Source organism: Cnephaeus nilssonii (assembly GCF_951640355.1).
Source record: "Cnephaeus nilssonii genome assembly, chromosome: 6".
NCBI lineage: Eukaryota > Metazoa > Chordata > Mammalia > Chiroptera > Vespertilionidae > Cnephaeus > Cnephaeus nilssonii.
This window is the reverse complement of record NC_137077.1, coordinates 52,556,504-52,571,626: the sequence shown is the minus strand read 5'-3', so window position 1 is coordinate 52,571,626 and position 15,123 is coordinate 52,556,504. Positions and strand designations below refer to the sequence as shown.

At 35.4% G+C, this 15,123-nt stretch overlaps 1 protein-coding gene across 1 annotated transcript; it reads right to left on the bottom strand.

Annotated features, from left to right (window-relative positions):
- Positions 1–11,719: 11,719 nt before the first annotated feature.
- Positions 11,720–12,703, bottom strand: LOC307101053 (olfactory receptor 6C2-like; the record flags this gene model as incomplete). Its single annotated transcript, XM_079773779.1, has 1 exon — positions 11,720–12,703. One exon carries the CDS (start codon positions 12,701–12,703, stop codon positions 11,720–11,722), a length of 984 nt encoding a protein of 327 aa, XP_079629905.1.
- Between the last annotated feature and the right edge of the window lie 2,420 nt (positions 12,704–15,123).

Below are 15,123 nucleotides of genomic sequence, written 5' to 3'. Positions count from 1 at the left end.
GTATAATTGGCTGAATAATTTGTAAAGATGACTATAAATCAAAGATGTATTGGAATAAAGATCATTTTTGGGTCAGAACAGAATTAATGTTGTTATTGTGTGGTTTCTCATTATGTATCCTACTTCCTTCCCCATTTGCATGAAAAATTCAGACACTTGAATGAACTTTCAACACTGGCTACAAATGCCAAGCAAATTGACATGACTATCTTGAAGTGATCATGTTGCCAATGTGACATAGAGACTAAAACAACAACACAAAAGATCAATGAAACCAAGAGCTGGTCCTTTGAAAAGATAAACAAGATTGATGAACCTTTAGCCAGACTCATTAAGAAACAAAGAGAGAGGACCCAAATAAATAAAATCTGAAATGAAAGAGGTAAAGTAACAACTGACTTCACAGAAATACAAAGGCTTGTAAGAAAATACTATAAAAATATATGCCAACAAATTGGGAAACCTGGGTGAAATGGATAAATTCCTTGAAACATATAATCTTCCAAAATTCAATTCAGAAAATCTGAATAGACCACTAACAGCTACTAAAGTTGAAGCAGTAATAAAAAAAAAAAGTCCCAGCAAGCGAAAGCCTGGACTGTCAGGCTTCTCAGGCAAGTTTTACCAAACATTCAAAAAGAATTAAAATCTATCCACCTCAGACTATTCCAAATAATTCAAGAGGAAGGAACACTTCCAAGGTCATCATTATCCTAATTCCAAAACTAGATAAAGACACTACACAGAAAGAAAATTATAGGTGAATATTCTTGATGAAAATAGATGCTAAAATCTTCAACACAATATTGGAAACTGAATCCAGCAATATGTTAAAAATCATATGTATACTAATTAAAGTCTGATGCACTGAAACAGAGAAGGTAAAATACTGAAAATATAAATAGATTTAAAGCTTGTAGGCCAATGTTAACTGATCTAATGCATGTGTAATTGGATTTGAGAACAAAGAAAGACTGCAGGGCCTGGGGTGGGGGTCATAAAAATATTCAAAGGAATAAAAAATGCATGAAACGATACAAATTTGATGATAATAAAAGTTTGGTAATCATCAAGAAGAAGAAACACAAAAGAAATCACACCAAGGAACATAAAAATAAAATACCCAAGAACAAATGATAAAGAAAAACTCAAAAAGCAACTACTGGGACAAACATAAGACTGATCACAGATTCATCATCAGAATAAATGCAAGAAGACAGGGAAAAAAATCATCTTTAAAGATGAGATTCCCTGAAAGGGAAACATGGTCTAAGTTAACCCAGTTCTGAGTTAGATGGGAGACTACTCTGGCACAGGATTATCCAATTTAGGGAATCCTATATAATAAAGAGGTAATATGCAAATTGACCATCACTCCAACACACAAGATGGTCATCCCATGTGGTCAAAGATGGCCACTCCCATGTGGAAACAAGATGGCCAGCAGGGGAGGGCAGTTGTAGGGAATCAGGCCAGCAGGGGAGGGCAGTTGGGAGGGACCAGGCCTGCAGGGGAGGGCAGTTAGGGGCAATCAGGCCAGCAGGGGAGCAGTTAGGCATTGATCAGGCTGGCAAGGGAGTGGTTAGGGGGTGATCAGGCTGACAGGCAGAAGTGGTTAGGGGCAATCAGGCAGCCAGGCAGGCGAGCCAGCAGTCCTGGTTTGTGAGAGGGATGTCCGACTGCCCATTTAGTCCCGATCACACGGTGGGATTGGGCCTAAATGGGCAGTCAGACATTCCTTGAGAGTTCCCAGATTGGAGAGGGTACAGGTGGGGCTGAAGGACACCACTCCCCACCCCCCCCCACCCCCGTGCACTAATTTCATGCACTGGGTCTCTAGTAGTAATAATAATATCTAATGTTCAACCACTGTTGCCAGCTGCTAACACTGATAATATACTTCATTGATTTAGGGATCACTTCCTTTGAAAAATTATCTTCAGCCATTTGTCTGGGTTAAGTGCCTCTCTTTTGCACCATCTTGGAACATTGTTTATTACTCTGTTAGCATTCAGCAGGAAGAAGTACTTTGTTGAGATTTGGGACTATGATTTATTCAAATTATATAATCCTATTAGCAGAATTCCAGACTTACAATCAAATTCTCAAAAAAAAAAAATGTTACCCTATAATATGTGATTTGATTGTGTAACCTACTGACTTCAATACACTTCTAGGTTTCTCGGTCAATTCAATTGGTACTCCCTTTTAAAATATCTTTAACAAAAGTTTTCCATGTCCTTGACTGAACATGGCAGCTATTGATATAGTTTTGCTTTGGTGGAGGAGTTATCACTAAACCTTGAGCAATTATATTGATGCTGAGAGCTCCTTCTAATGAACAAAGAGCTAGCTCCTTTCCTCTTTCTAATTTTTTAGTTTCTCTTTTTTAAGATGCCACATATCTTCTCAAAACACCTCATTGAGATATTAAAGCAGAAGCCAAGGATTTGCAATCCTGTTTTCATTACTAGCTGTTTCCTATTTGATGCTAACATATAACTAATCACTCACCCTTGAATACTCAAATGTTTTGTCTCTGCACTTGGTATCTCAAGGGTTGTAATTTTCCTAAATTGCTTATAAAAAAGCATTCAGTGGAGGCTCTATAAATAGTTTCACTTAGTTTCTTTTATCCTACTAAAGTAAAGGCCTCAATCAGCCCCCCTGGTGTTCAGCTTCCACTGTTTAATCTCTACTGTTTAAAACACCATGTTAAGGAAACAGAACTAAGTTAATTCCCAAGAGAGAGTATTTTAAGACCACAGGGAAACCAACCACAGCAGCTCATACTGAGTTACAGAAATGAAATGTATCTGAAGCCTGGTAACCTCTTCTCAGTTCATCCCTTTCTTAACTCACACTTACCTTTCCTCTGTGGGCACACTATTTGCAGAACTGTGTTCCTTGTTGCAAAAATATTTTGTGTTCGAGTCATTTTTATTCTACATATGTATGCACATTATTTTGCCTCGATATAGAGACCACAATTTTGACAAATAAATTGATAGTAAAGTGTAAGGGTTGGATGTCTATCTTGCAGAAATGACTCCTATTAAATTTACAAGTGAGTAGGGGAAGAAACTGTTGGAACACTAATAAATATGTCATTTTATTGAGAAAAGTGTATCTCTATGTTTGTGTACACACACATGCATATGTACACACATCTATATGTGTTTCTCTCTTTAGATATATATTTTCAGGTACGAATAACACGTTGACAAGACTGTTTCTGGTTACATTGAGATATCTTTAATTTAACAAATGCATAATCAGGCATCTATTAATTTAAACATATATTTCATTACCTAAAAATTACTTGCCTTGCCCTGGCCAGCATGGCTCAGTAGTTAGAGCGTCTATATGGGCACTGTAAGGTGGTGGGTTTGATTCCTGGTCAAGGGCACATAATTGGTTTAAGGGCTCATTCCCTGACCCCGGTTGGGGCACATGTGGAAGGCAACCAGTTGATCTGTCCCTCTCACATTGATGCCTCTCTCTCTCTCCCTTCCCCTCTCTCCCTTCCTCCCTTCCACTCTCTCCGAAAAACAGTGGAAAACAACAACAACAATAAAAGCCCTCAGGTGAGGATTAAAAAAGAAAAGAAGAAAAATAATAAAAAATTACTTGCCTTAATTTACTAAGGAATTTTTAAAGAAAATATCACATCATCTTAGTTTTCAAAAGCAAACATCATTGTATGTAGATGATAAATGACAAAGATAAAATACTCTTCTGACAATCATAACCTCAGATGGTCACTTAATCCCCAAATTCCTCAGAGTGACAAAAGCTGACCAGACATGTGTCAGCAGAGATAGGTAGTTGCACTGCCAATCACTCATTTTTTTCTGAACCCTTACTCACACTCAAAGGCAGGATTTCTCTGAGTGTTCCATCTTTAAAATATTTTGGAGATTTTTATCAACATGATTTTGATCTCACTTTAAATCAAATCAATATTTTCTTGTACTCCCTTTAAGTAAAATGCTAAACAAATAAGCAAGCCAATTACAAAATGGGCAGAGGACCTGAGAGACATTTCTTCTAAGAAGACATACAAATGGTCAACAGATAAATGAAAAGATGCTCAACTTCACTAGCTATCAAGGAAATTCAAATCAAAACTATAATGAGACCTCACATAATAGCCATCTGTTAAAATGGCTATTATCAACAAGGCAAGTAATAACATTTGTTGGATAAGTTGTGGAGAAAAAGTAAACTATATTCACTGCTCTTGGTAATGTCAACCGCCAGAAGCCAATTCCAGCATGTCAGCAGGGCTGAATCATCTGGAGTTGGCTGAGGGCATTTTTCCAAACCTGAAAGGGATGTATGAATGATTGCTTACTGCCAGAAAGCTGAGGGCATCTTAATCTACATGTTATTGCCTCCTTCTGGCCAAACACCTGAACAGCTGGAAGTAATTCTTCCAATCTGACAATGGATTCTGTGTACTAAACCCTGGCCTTTGAAGTGTATATCTACCTTGCCTTAGGAAATTTTGTGTTAAGAAAAAGCAAGGGGTCCTGAGACAAGGGAGAACTTAGTTCCTTTAGTTAAGTCTTCTCTGACTCCCAAAATGCCTTTCAAAATTATATTTCGTCTCTGGACTCTTTAATCAATTTACACACAGCACCTTCTCCAGATTCCTGAACCCTTCTAGATACTGGATTAAGACCACTGCCCTAGCTGGTTTGGCTCAGTGGATAGATCATCAGCCTGTGGACTGAAGGGTCCCCGGTTCAATTCCAGTCAAGGGCATGTACCTTGGTTGTGGGCACATACCCAGTAGGGGGTGTGCAGGCTGATCGATGTTTCTCTCTCATTGATGTTTCTAACTCTCTATCCCTCTCCCTTCCTCTCTTTAAAAAAATCAATAAAAAATATATATTAAAAAAAAAAAAAAAGACCACTGGCATTAATTGGTGCCCGAAGTATGGACATCTGGAGATGAAGAATTTGCCTGAGCAGAAACAACACCGGTATGGTGGTAAGATTGAACTGTGTGTAAACCTTGTAGCAAGCTTTGGAAGTCATGATCCAGAGTGGGCAAGAAGAGTCTTTTGTTTTAAGTCAGATTATAATGGGGAAGAATTTGATTAAAAGGCAAAATTAAATTGGAATATTAAAAGCTACTTTTTAAAATTAGGCTCAGGAAAAAGTGCTGTTGTCATATTTAAAAATGTGGTTTCTTATACAAATCATAAAATACATAATTTGTTTTGAGGATTGAAAATCTGTAATTTCTAAAAAGCCATGGGATCCTCCGCTTCTGATCTCAAAAGTGGCTGGAGAGGGCGGAGCAATCAGCTCTCCGGCAAAGAGATTCTCTAATGCTTTGTTTAAAAATTACGGAAGAACGTGTTGGGATAAGCAAATGTTGGCAAAAATAACCCTAAGGCTAGTCATTACTTTGGAAAGCAAAATAGGAAAAAATTTAAAATCTGTCTTGTTCTATTAAGCATGCCTTTAATTGGGAAAAGAAATGTGGCAGAATCAGTTGTTGAAATTTCCCCCAAAGCAAGCAGAATGTGGGGGAAGGGAGACACGTGGTGATCCTGTATGGATGCACACTCCCCGTGTATGCTATTTTAAAAAGTCTCATTCTCGCCATGAAAAATTTTACAAAATTTAGAAATGTGTCTGGGATTTCTGTGCATGTGTAAAGAGAGAAGTTAGCTTAAAAACAAATGCGCACATAGTCTGATTTCAGATTTTAGAGTTTTGAGCTAAACTTGACTCTCTTTGCGAATGCTACAGAATAAAATCCCAAAGACTGTTTTTTCGTCAGAAAGATGGCTGATTTGACCCTGGGAAAAATACAAGCTAGGTTCTAGCAACAAGATTGGTATTTCCATAATAAAGAGTAATTTATTTAAGTAATAATGGACCGTGTTCAAAAGTTAACATTAAAGCTGCCAAGAAAATCAATAAATTGTCTCTGTCACAAAAATTTGCCAAAGAAAATGACTTGGAAAATTATAATTGGCTCTAGAATCTCAAAAATTGTTTAAACATAAATAAATAATATATTTTATAAAAATATAAGTAGTCCAGATGAAGACTGGCTATGCCCTTTGTTAATTAAGAAGGCTGGCTTCCCAGGGAAATATCTAAGGAAGGAATGTGATGATTTTGCATTTGAATAGCTACAGACTTTCTCCAAACTCCTTTGGCAACTTAAAACTTTGGGAATTTGCTAAATTAAATAAATAATCCAAATATGTGACTTGCCAGCTCTAAAAGTTTAAGGTTCAAATTAAATTGGGAGAAATTATATAGTTGTGGTAACTAAATCCCTAAAGTATAGAAATTTATTTTTGAGAAAATAATTTTTGTATTTTCTCTGAAATAATTAGGAATTCAAAATATATTGCTTATTGGTCTAATTAAAAAAGAGGATTAATTCTGTGATTTCAACCAAATTTTTATTACAAAAACCAGTTTAAATTTAATTGATATCTTTTAAGATAATTATAAAAAGTATATAATCTTTAAATATATATATATAGTCTTTCCAAGTTAAATTTCCAGACATTAACTAAGGGATAACTTTGGAGCAATTTATGGGCCCTGAAATGTTTTCAAAGAAATTGTTCTCTCTTCTTAAAAGAAAAATTCTTGAAACTTAACCGATCCAATGTACTTGAAATCACATGGAAAACTTTATCAAATAAAAGTTAATAACTATATTTTACTTATATACATATACTTTAAATGTTATTAAAGTTTTGGCCTCAACGAAGGGCAAAATAAAGTAACAATATATTTCTTAAATACAGCCAAATTTTTTAGCAACGGAAATTTAAAAGACAAAAAGCCTCTAGCCACCTGCATTTTAAATAGGCTGGAGGTGGGGCAGCATTTGTGCCTGGTGAATCAGATGTATAAGTTTATTAAGTTTGCTTATTTTGCTTTTTTAATAAAAATGCCTACTTAAATTACTTAATAAGTTAGCTTTTTAAAATGTAATCAAGGTTTCATATAAATTAAGTTATATGAGAAGCCAATATTTTTGTAAGCAATTGAATCCTACTAAAGTCTTCTAAGAAAATTACTAAGACTTCCCATAATCTCTCTGTATATGCAAATAAGCCAAAGGGAGTATTCTTTAGAAATATATTCTAAGCTTAATTAAAAGGAGAAATTTAAAAATTTTGAAATCTCTTCCACTAATATTACAGGGTTAACTGAAAATTGTTATTCAAGTGTGAAATCTGATCATAAATAGTAGTCAACATAATGTAAAGAGAGTCATTGAAATATAGCTATTTGGCGGCATGACCCAGTATCCAAGCAAAGGCCCTGTAGGCTGCTTGTTGTAAAAAAAAAAGATGAAAACTCTTAAAAGAAACTCTCTAAATATAGCCTAAAAATTATTCTGGAAGGAAATAAAGAGAGGTTTCCTTCAAAGATCTGAAGAACTGTAATTAAAAGTCAATATATTAGGCCTCATAAACTAAAGTAAATAATTTGTGTTTTGGCCCCCCAAAACAAAACTAATGTATAATTACTTAAAGACTAATAGCAGAAATTTAATTAATTGTCATTTATTGTCCATGGCCAAGGACAAGTAAAGTTAAAAAATAAACCTTATTTCAGATTGATTAAATTGGCTAATTAAAATGAGTGAATATTCAAGAAAATTTAATTGTACTAGGAAGGAAACTGTTCCTGAAGCATTAACTAATTTTTTTACTGATACTTCATCTCATGGTAAAAACTTCTTAACATGCAATGAATGCAAAGCAGTCATATTTCTGAACAGAAAATTTAAAAATTATCAAGACTGCATTGTAAAATTTTCAAAAGCCTCCTAATATTTAAATAAAAAAAAGGGGGGTAGTGGGAAAATATCCTATAAGAAAATTACATCAAGCCTTAATTGCTTTAAATTTTTTACTTTGAAAAGTATTCTTCATTTGTAATGCTGATAGCAAGACACGCATGAAAACACACATGGTGTCAAAATAAGCCAAAGGAAAATTGTTTGGGCAAAAATATGAAAGGATCCCAAGTCTAATTTATAGAAAAGATTCCTTTATTAAACTTTGGTCAAGAATATGTTTATATATTTCCAGAAAACTCCTCCAAGCCCATTTGGACTCCTGCAACAACAGATTCTAGAGAGGATCTGACCAGATTGCTCCAACCACAAAATAGCAGTGGCCCCCAAGACAAGAGGAGAAACAGCCCAGTGATGGAGATGGTGAAGATGCCTTGCCATACTAGCAGTCAGCAGCTATACATCGCTGCAGGTTGCCCAGGACCAAACCAGAGAAGGTCGGACCTGCATTGCCACCATTTGTCCACCATCCAGAACTAAAATATCATTGCTGGCATATACACATAAAAAACTGTTGGACATTGAAATTGGGACTCAAAGAACTGTTGGCCCACAAAGACACTGACTACAGACTGATTCCTTTAATGCCTAGCAGCAATGTAAAGGGACTTGATAGAACTCTATCCTTTCCATTGAATTTAAAAATCTTAAAACATACATTCTTGTTAAATTTATAAAATAAAAAAGGGTGAGATGCTGGAAGCCAATTCCAGCATATCGGCAGGGCTGACTCATCTGGAAGTGGCTGAGGGCATTTCCCCAAACCTGAAAGGGATGTATGAATGATTGCTTACTGCCAGACAGTTGAGGGCATCTTAATCTACATGTTATTGCCTCTTCCTGGCCAAACACCTGAATAGCCGGAGGTAATTCCAATATGACAATGGATTCTGTGTACTAAACCCTGGCCTTTGAAGTGTCTATCTACCTTGCCTTAGGACAATTTGTGTTAAGAAAAAGCAAGGGGTCCTGAGACAAGGGAGAACTTAGTTCCTTTAGTTAAGTCTTCTCTGACTCCCCAAAATGCCTTTCAAACTTATGTTTCGTCTCTGGACTCTTTAATCAATTTACACACAGCGCCTTCTCCAGATTCCTGAACTCTTCTAGATGTTGGATTAAGACCACTGGCATTAGTCGACTGGTACAGCCACTATGAAAAAATAGTATGGCATCTTCTCAAAAAATTAAGAATAGAGTTTATATATGATCTAGAATTTCCTCTTCTGGGTATCTACCCCCAAAACTTGAAATCACTTATTTGCAAAGATGTATACACCCCTATGTTCATTGCAGCATTATTTATGGTGGCCAAGACATGGAAACAAGCAAAGTATCTCTCAATGAATGATTGGATAAAGATGATGTGGTACGTATACACAATGGATTACTACTCAGGCATAGGGAAAGATGAAATACTGCCATTTGTGACTACATGGACTTTGAGAATATCATGCTAAGGAAAATAAGTCAGACAGAGTCAAGTACCATAAGATTTCACTCATATGTGGGATATAAAACTGAGAGCAACATGTGAACAAACCAGACAAATAAAAGCTCATAGATGGTGGTTACCAGGGGAATGGAGGTGGTGGGGTAGTAAAGGGACAATATCTGGTGACAAAAGATGATTTGGCTTTGGGTGGTGGGCACACAATGCAATATACAGATCAGGTTTTATAGAAAAGTAAGGTACACGTGAAGCCTATACAATCTTATTAATCACTGTCACCCCAATAAATTTAATTAAAAAATGAAAAGAAAAAGGAAAAAAAAAAGCTGGAGTGTGTAGGACCTCTTTTTGGTTTTTAGAGAACTTGAAGATATGATGCCTTGGGCACACTAGCACATTTAAAAAAATGAACTCTGTAAGTAAATAAATAAACACTCATGTCCTTGGTGCCTCTGATTCAAAAGTGACTAAGAATTCTAGTGTGTAAGTAACTTTTGGCATAAGAAACGCTCCTACAGGCAGCAGTGGGGACTGTGTTCTTGGGGACAGAAGTAGACATGAGCATCAGAAACAGGGAATGTGCAAAATACATCACCATAGGTCTTTAAAAATTAATAGGAAACAATTTTTCTTACTTACTAATTTTTATGAATACTTAATTTTAATTATAAAAATAAATCTGATAAAAAGAAAATACATGTAAAATCACACATGGTAGAGAGATAGATACTTTGAATATGTACATTCATACATTTTCATATCCATGTGGATATTTATTAAGTATATTTAAAATATAGGAGCAATTTATAAAAGTAAAACATGAAGTTCTATATTTTAGATTTACAAACATAGGGAACTAAATGTCACTTCAATAAGCCACAAAAGCTTTAACATAAAAATTCCTGTATATAGTTCTTAATTTATGAATGTCCTATTACTTTTTAAAACAATCTATGTTTTTGCATATTTAAAAACTCTTTATTAAAATGGCTGCAAGGTAGTTATTTGAAGTTATGTACCTGACCTCTAGAATCACATACATTTTCAGAATAATATGAAAACAGATTATTTATAAATATGTCACCAAAGAATTAATAGTTAAATATCAATTGTTGGGTGTGAGAAAACTACCTTAGCTCCACATACACATTTCAGATTTATTCCATTTATCCTAGCCTGTAAGAATTCAGATGTATTGGGTATTGCAATAGAAAATAGAAAATTTTTGTACATGGAGCTAAATTTACTCCCTCATTTAAGCTTATGGGATCTGAAGGAGATTGACTGAGGGCTCAACATTTTCTGCACAAACCTTTGTGGTATCTTAAATATACTTCTGATAAAATTACATACTTTACTGCTACCAATGTACATAGAGTCAAGAAAAACTAAATATTACAGAGCCATGTTTTTTTCCACAATGTTCTCAATGCGATAGACTCATTAAAGAGTGAAAAGGGTAATGTAAACATTGGTTTATTTTAAACAAGTGTTTGAAAAATATTAAATACCTAAAATTTTATTTAGCTAATTTCTACCTCACAGCGAATATAAGAGGAAGTAACAGAGGAACTTCACTGGAAAGGTTTATAAGACAGGAGATTTGAAGAAGGGTGGGTGGTATTACAACTTCGTGTATATTACTTTTAATACTATTTTTCCTCATATGATTGTCCTGGGCCAGGTTTGACTTTATGGCTGGCTGAGTAGGAGTATGCCAATAGTCAAGACATAATGTCTATACCATTAAATTTAACAGGATGTATTTCTAAGTTGAGGGTGGTCATACTTGCACCCATGTAGCCAAATTGGAGCTGACTCTCAATATTGCTCCCTTAGTAAGTGGCAGGGATAGCTCTGTGATACTTTACCTCTCAAATCAGATGACAGCTGACTGGAGGTGGAGCAGAGGAGAAGCTTTATCAAACTAGCTGTGATTGCCTGTCCTTTGGGTGAAGACTATACCTGAGTTGGAAGTTCAAGGTCATTTATTATCAACATGAAGTTTACAAAGTCATTGAAGCATGCATATCTGGCCAGTAGGTGGAGAAAAGGGCTGGTGGATCACCTATTGAATATTTGCTAGAGCAGGTCTGGAAATGGTGCACATCACTTCCACACTCATTCTGTTTGCTACAACATAGGCTACATGGTCACATCTAACAGGGTAGAAATATGGCAGAAAAATATGGCCTACAGTGTTTCCAGGGATAGCAACCAAAATGTTTGGCAAAAAGAGAAATTTCTGCCAGATAGTAAGTGTAAACATCTTAGAATTTAGATTTAATGGGGAGTAAAAAATTAAATAGTCAAGGTTTACAGTAAGCAAGTCTAACAACAGAACGAGAATGTCGATATGACTAGAGAATAAGTCGTGCAGAGACAAATAATATTAGAAGGTTCTGGTTTCCAGCCTATTTATCTCTCCTTTTAATTGGATTCACTGACTCCTTTTCCCTCTGCATCTTTAAGAGGAATGCAATTTTTTTAATTGAGTCATGGAAAGCTTGTTTTACTTGCTTGTTTCTCAGTGTGTAAATAAAGGGGTTCAACATGGGTGAAATGGAACTAATAAGGAGTGAAATCCCTTTATTTATAGCTACCTCGTCCTTGGCTGAAGGTTTGACATAAATGAAGATGCAGCTTCCATAAGTAATGGAAACCACAATCATGTGGGAAGAACACGTGGAAAAGGCCTTTTTCCTTTGCTGGGCAGAGGGAAACCTTAGAATAGTCCTGATGATATAAATGTAGGAAAGAACCACACATAAGAGGGTCATGATGAATGTCAACACAGCACACACGATAACCATCTGTTCTATCAACCAGGTGTCTGAGCAAGAGATCTTCAGGAGAGGAGATGCATCACAGCAAAAATGATCAATGACGTTTGAATTGCAGAATTCCAGGCCCAAACCCAGACTGATTGGTGGGAGAATGATGATCAGTGCTGCTACCCAACAGGAGAAAATGATGTTCTTGCAGACTCTGCTGTTCATGATGGTGGTGTAATGCAGGGGTTTGCAGATGGCCACGTAGCGATCATAGGACATGGCAGCCAGAAGAAAAAATTCCGTTACTCCAAAGAGGTCTGTAAACAAGAGTTGACTGGCACAGGCATTATAGGTGATGGACTTGTCCCCAGATAATATGCTATATAGGAATCTGGGAACACAGGCAGTTGTGAAAGAAATTTCCAAGAAGGAGAAATTTTGAAGGAACAGATACATAGGTGTTTTTAGGTGGGGATCAATCAGAGTGAGGGTGATGATGGTTAGGTTTCCAGATATACTCAACATGTAGGAAAGAAACAGAAAGATAGATAGCAATGTTTTCAGTGGAGTGTCATCAGTCAGTCCCAGCAAGATGAAGGTTGTTAGTGTGGTTTTGTTTTTCATCCTTGATTATTGTCTTTTGCCCATTCTGCTTGAAACAATAAGGTTAACTGGTTATCCTCTACCTCAAGAGAAGTAAATCTGACAGTGATCCCCAAACAATTTGCCAGTTGGGACTCAGCTCCTAATACATGCCTCTTTGTGTCAAACAAACTGTTCATATTTAAATCACTTATTCGCACTGCTGCAATTTAGCCATTATTATTGTCAGTTCAACATATTATCTTATAAACATTATTGAAAAACAAGTCCTAAAAGTTACTTTTGGTTCTACTGTTCTTTCTTCCTCCTACTTCCTAACTTCAGACATGTTTCTAGCATGGTCCCCCACAAAACCGAATAATGGTCTTTGTTAAGAAAATCCTTGCATTAAAGTTTACATTGTATTAGCAATTTAACTGACAACGAATGCTTATCACATCGTTTATTCTGTTTTATCCTCTCTACTGCAGTTCCTCTGAGGTGTGTTTAAAACATTTATACTGGATTCATGTTCTTTTTTATTTTTTTAAGAAGTTATTGTTTTTATTTATTTAGTTATTACTTTTAAAAATCCTCACCCTAGGATATTTTTCCATTGATTTTAAAGAGAGTGGAAGAGAGAAGGAAAGACAGAGAAAAACATCCATGTGAGAGAAACACATGGATTGGTTGCCTCCTGCATGCACGCAACTGAGGTCCCCTTGACCCGAATCAAACCCGTGACCCTTTGGTCCCCAGGCTGACTCTCTGCCAGGTGTCCTCAAACTACGGCCTGCGGGCCACATGCAGGTGTTTTTGCTGTTTTGTTTTTTTACTTCAAAATAAGATATGTGCAGTGTGCATAGGAATTTTTTCATATTTTTTTTAAACTATAGTCCGGCCCTCCAACGGTTGAGGGACAGTGAACTGGCCCCCTGTTTAAAAAGTTTGAGGACCCCTGAGCCAAACTGGCTAGGGCTGGATACATGATCTTAAACATTCATTTAAATGTTACAGTCCAAACTTTTTGAGGTTTTCCTCACAGAAAATTTATTTCAATTGCATGTATTTTAGATTATTAATGTTATTCTCGGCTATATTTTACTTCTACTGTTAGAATATCAATGTTATATACATTTTTATGCTTTTCAAAATATTCTAGTGCTACAAATAATTTTTTTCCCCCCCAGCATACAAGCAGAAATCTGAAACTGTATTCTCCGGTTAATTAATTTCTTTTTAAATTCCTCTGACAGTGAAAACCCTAATGCCCTTTAACTCTCTGCTATAGTTTCATATTCTTTGGATCTTAAAAGTTTTTTTTCCTACCAAAGGCTTCTAGTTAAGACCAGATTTTTTATATTAAATGTTTTCTTATTTATGTTTTTCCATTATTTCCTTGTAATCACATTTGTCAATGACATATTTTCACTCCTTGAATGTATTGCATGAATTAAATTCAAAATTTATGACAGACAAATAAGGGGACATTTAGCGTATGTTTAAAGAGAAATATCCTGATTTTTAAATGTTTTTGGTCAACCTATTTTAACTTGAAATACACTCTACCACCCATTATAAATGACATTTAGCAATATCAGGTTTAACAAGGCTTAGCAATTTTTCAAACATACTTCATTCTCTCTTAAATTTCACCTACTTGATAATTGTCTTCTCTGTCTTATTAACCACTTATACATCAATTCATGTGGTCTTTGCATCATTTAAACTGCTTCAGCCAAGGTCATCACTAGCTTCCCTTTTGTTTCAATCATTAAACAAACTTCAGACTTGATTTAACTCAAGTTCTCTTCTGCATATAAACTGTGAATTTATGAAAGTCTTTACATCTACCATCTCACATTATCCTGAATTTCTTCCTCTCACTTTATGTATATTTTTCCATTCTCCTCCTAGCAGCTTTTTCTTTTCTAATTTCTAGGGTTGTTGGTACACCTGGAATCTTTTTTTCTAGGCAATATTCTCTTTCATTCTGCTCTCTCTCTAGGAGGTCCTAATAAATAAGGTGACTTCAAATAGGCTGATGATTCCTAAATTTATATCTGCAGAATTCTGACTTCAACATTTAACTTATTCTTGGACATCTAGATCAGACTTAGAGAATTTGAATTAGTGTAAATATGTATTTCCTTTTTCCTATCTGAGAGTCCATGAGTAATTTGATTAATTTCTTTATCTTGTGTTTCTTTTTTTATTTGTATGTGTATGCATGCAAACTTCAGATAAAATAATATGTACATCTTAGGGTTATAATGAAAAATTTAGATAATATAGATAAAATATGTAATAGCCACATCTGAAATGAGGTGGACATTTATTACTATTCACAGTATTGGGCATGCTTATTTTGTTATCTTATGATTTCCTATCGAGAGTCCTCCAAATGTGCACATTTCATGATTTTTAATGTGGCACTCATGACTATTTTTCCTTCCCTGTCG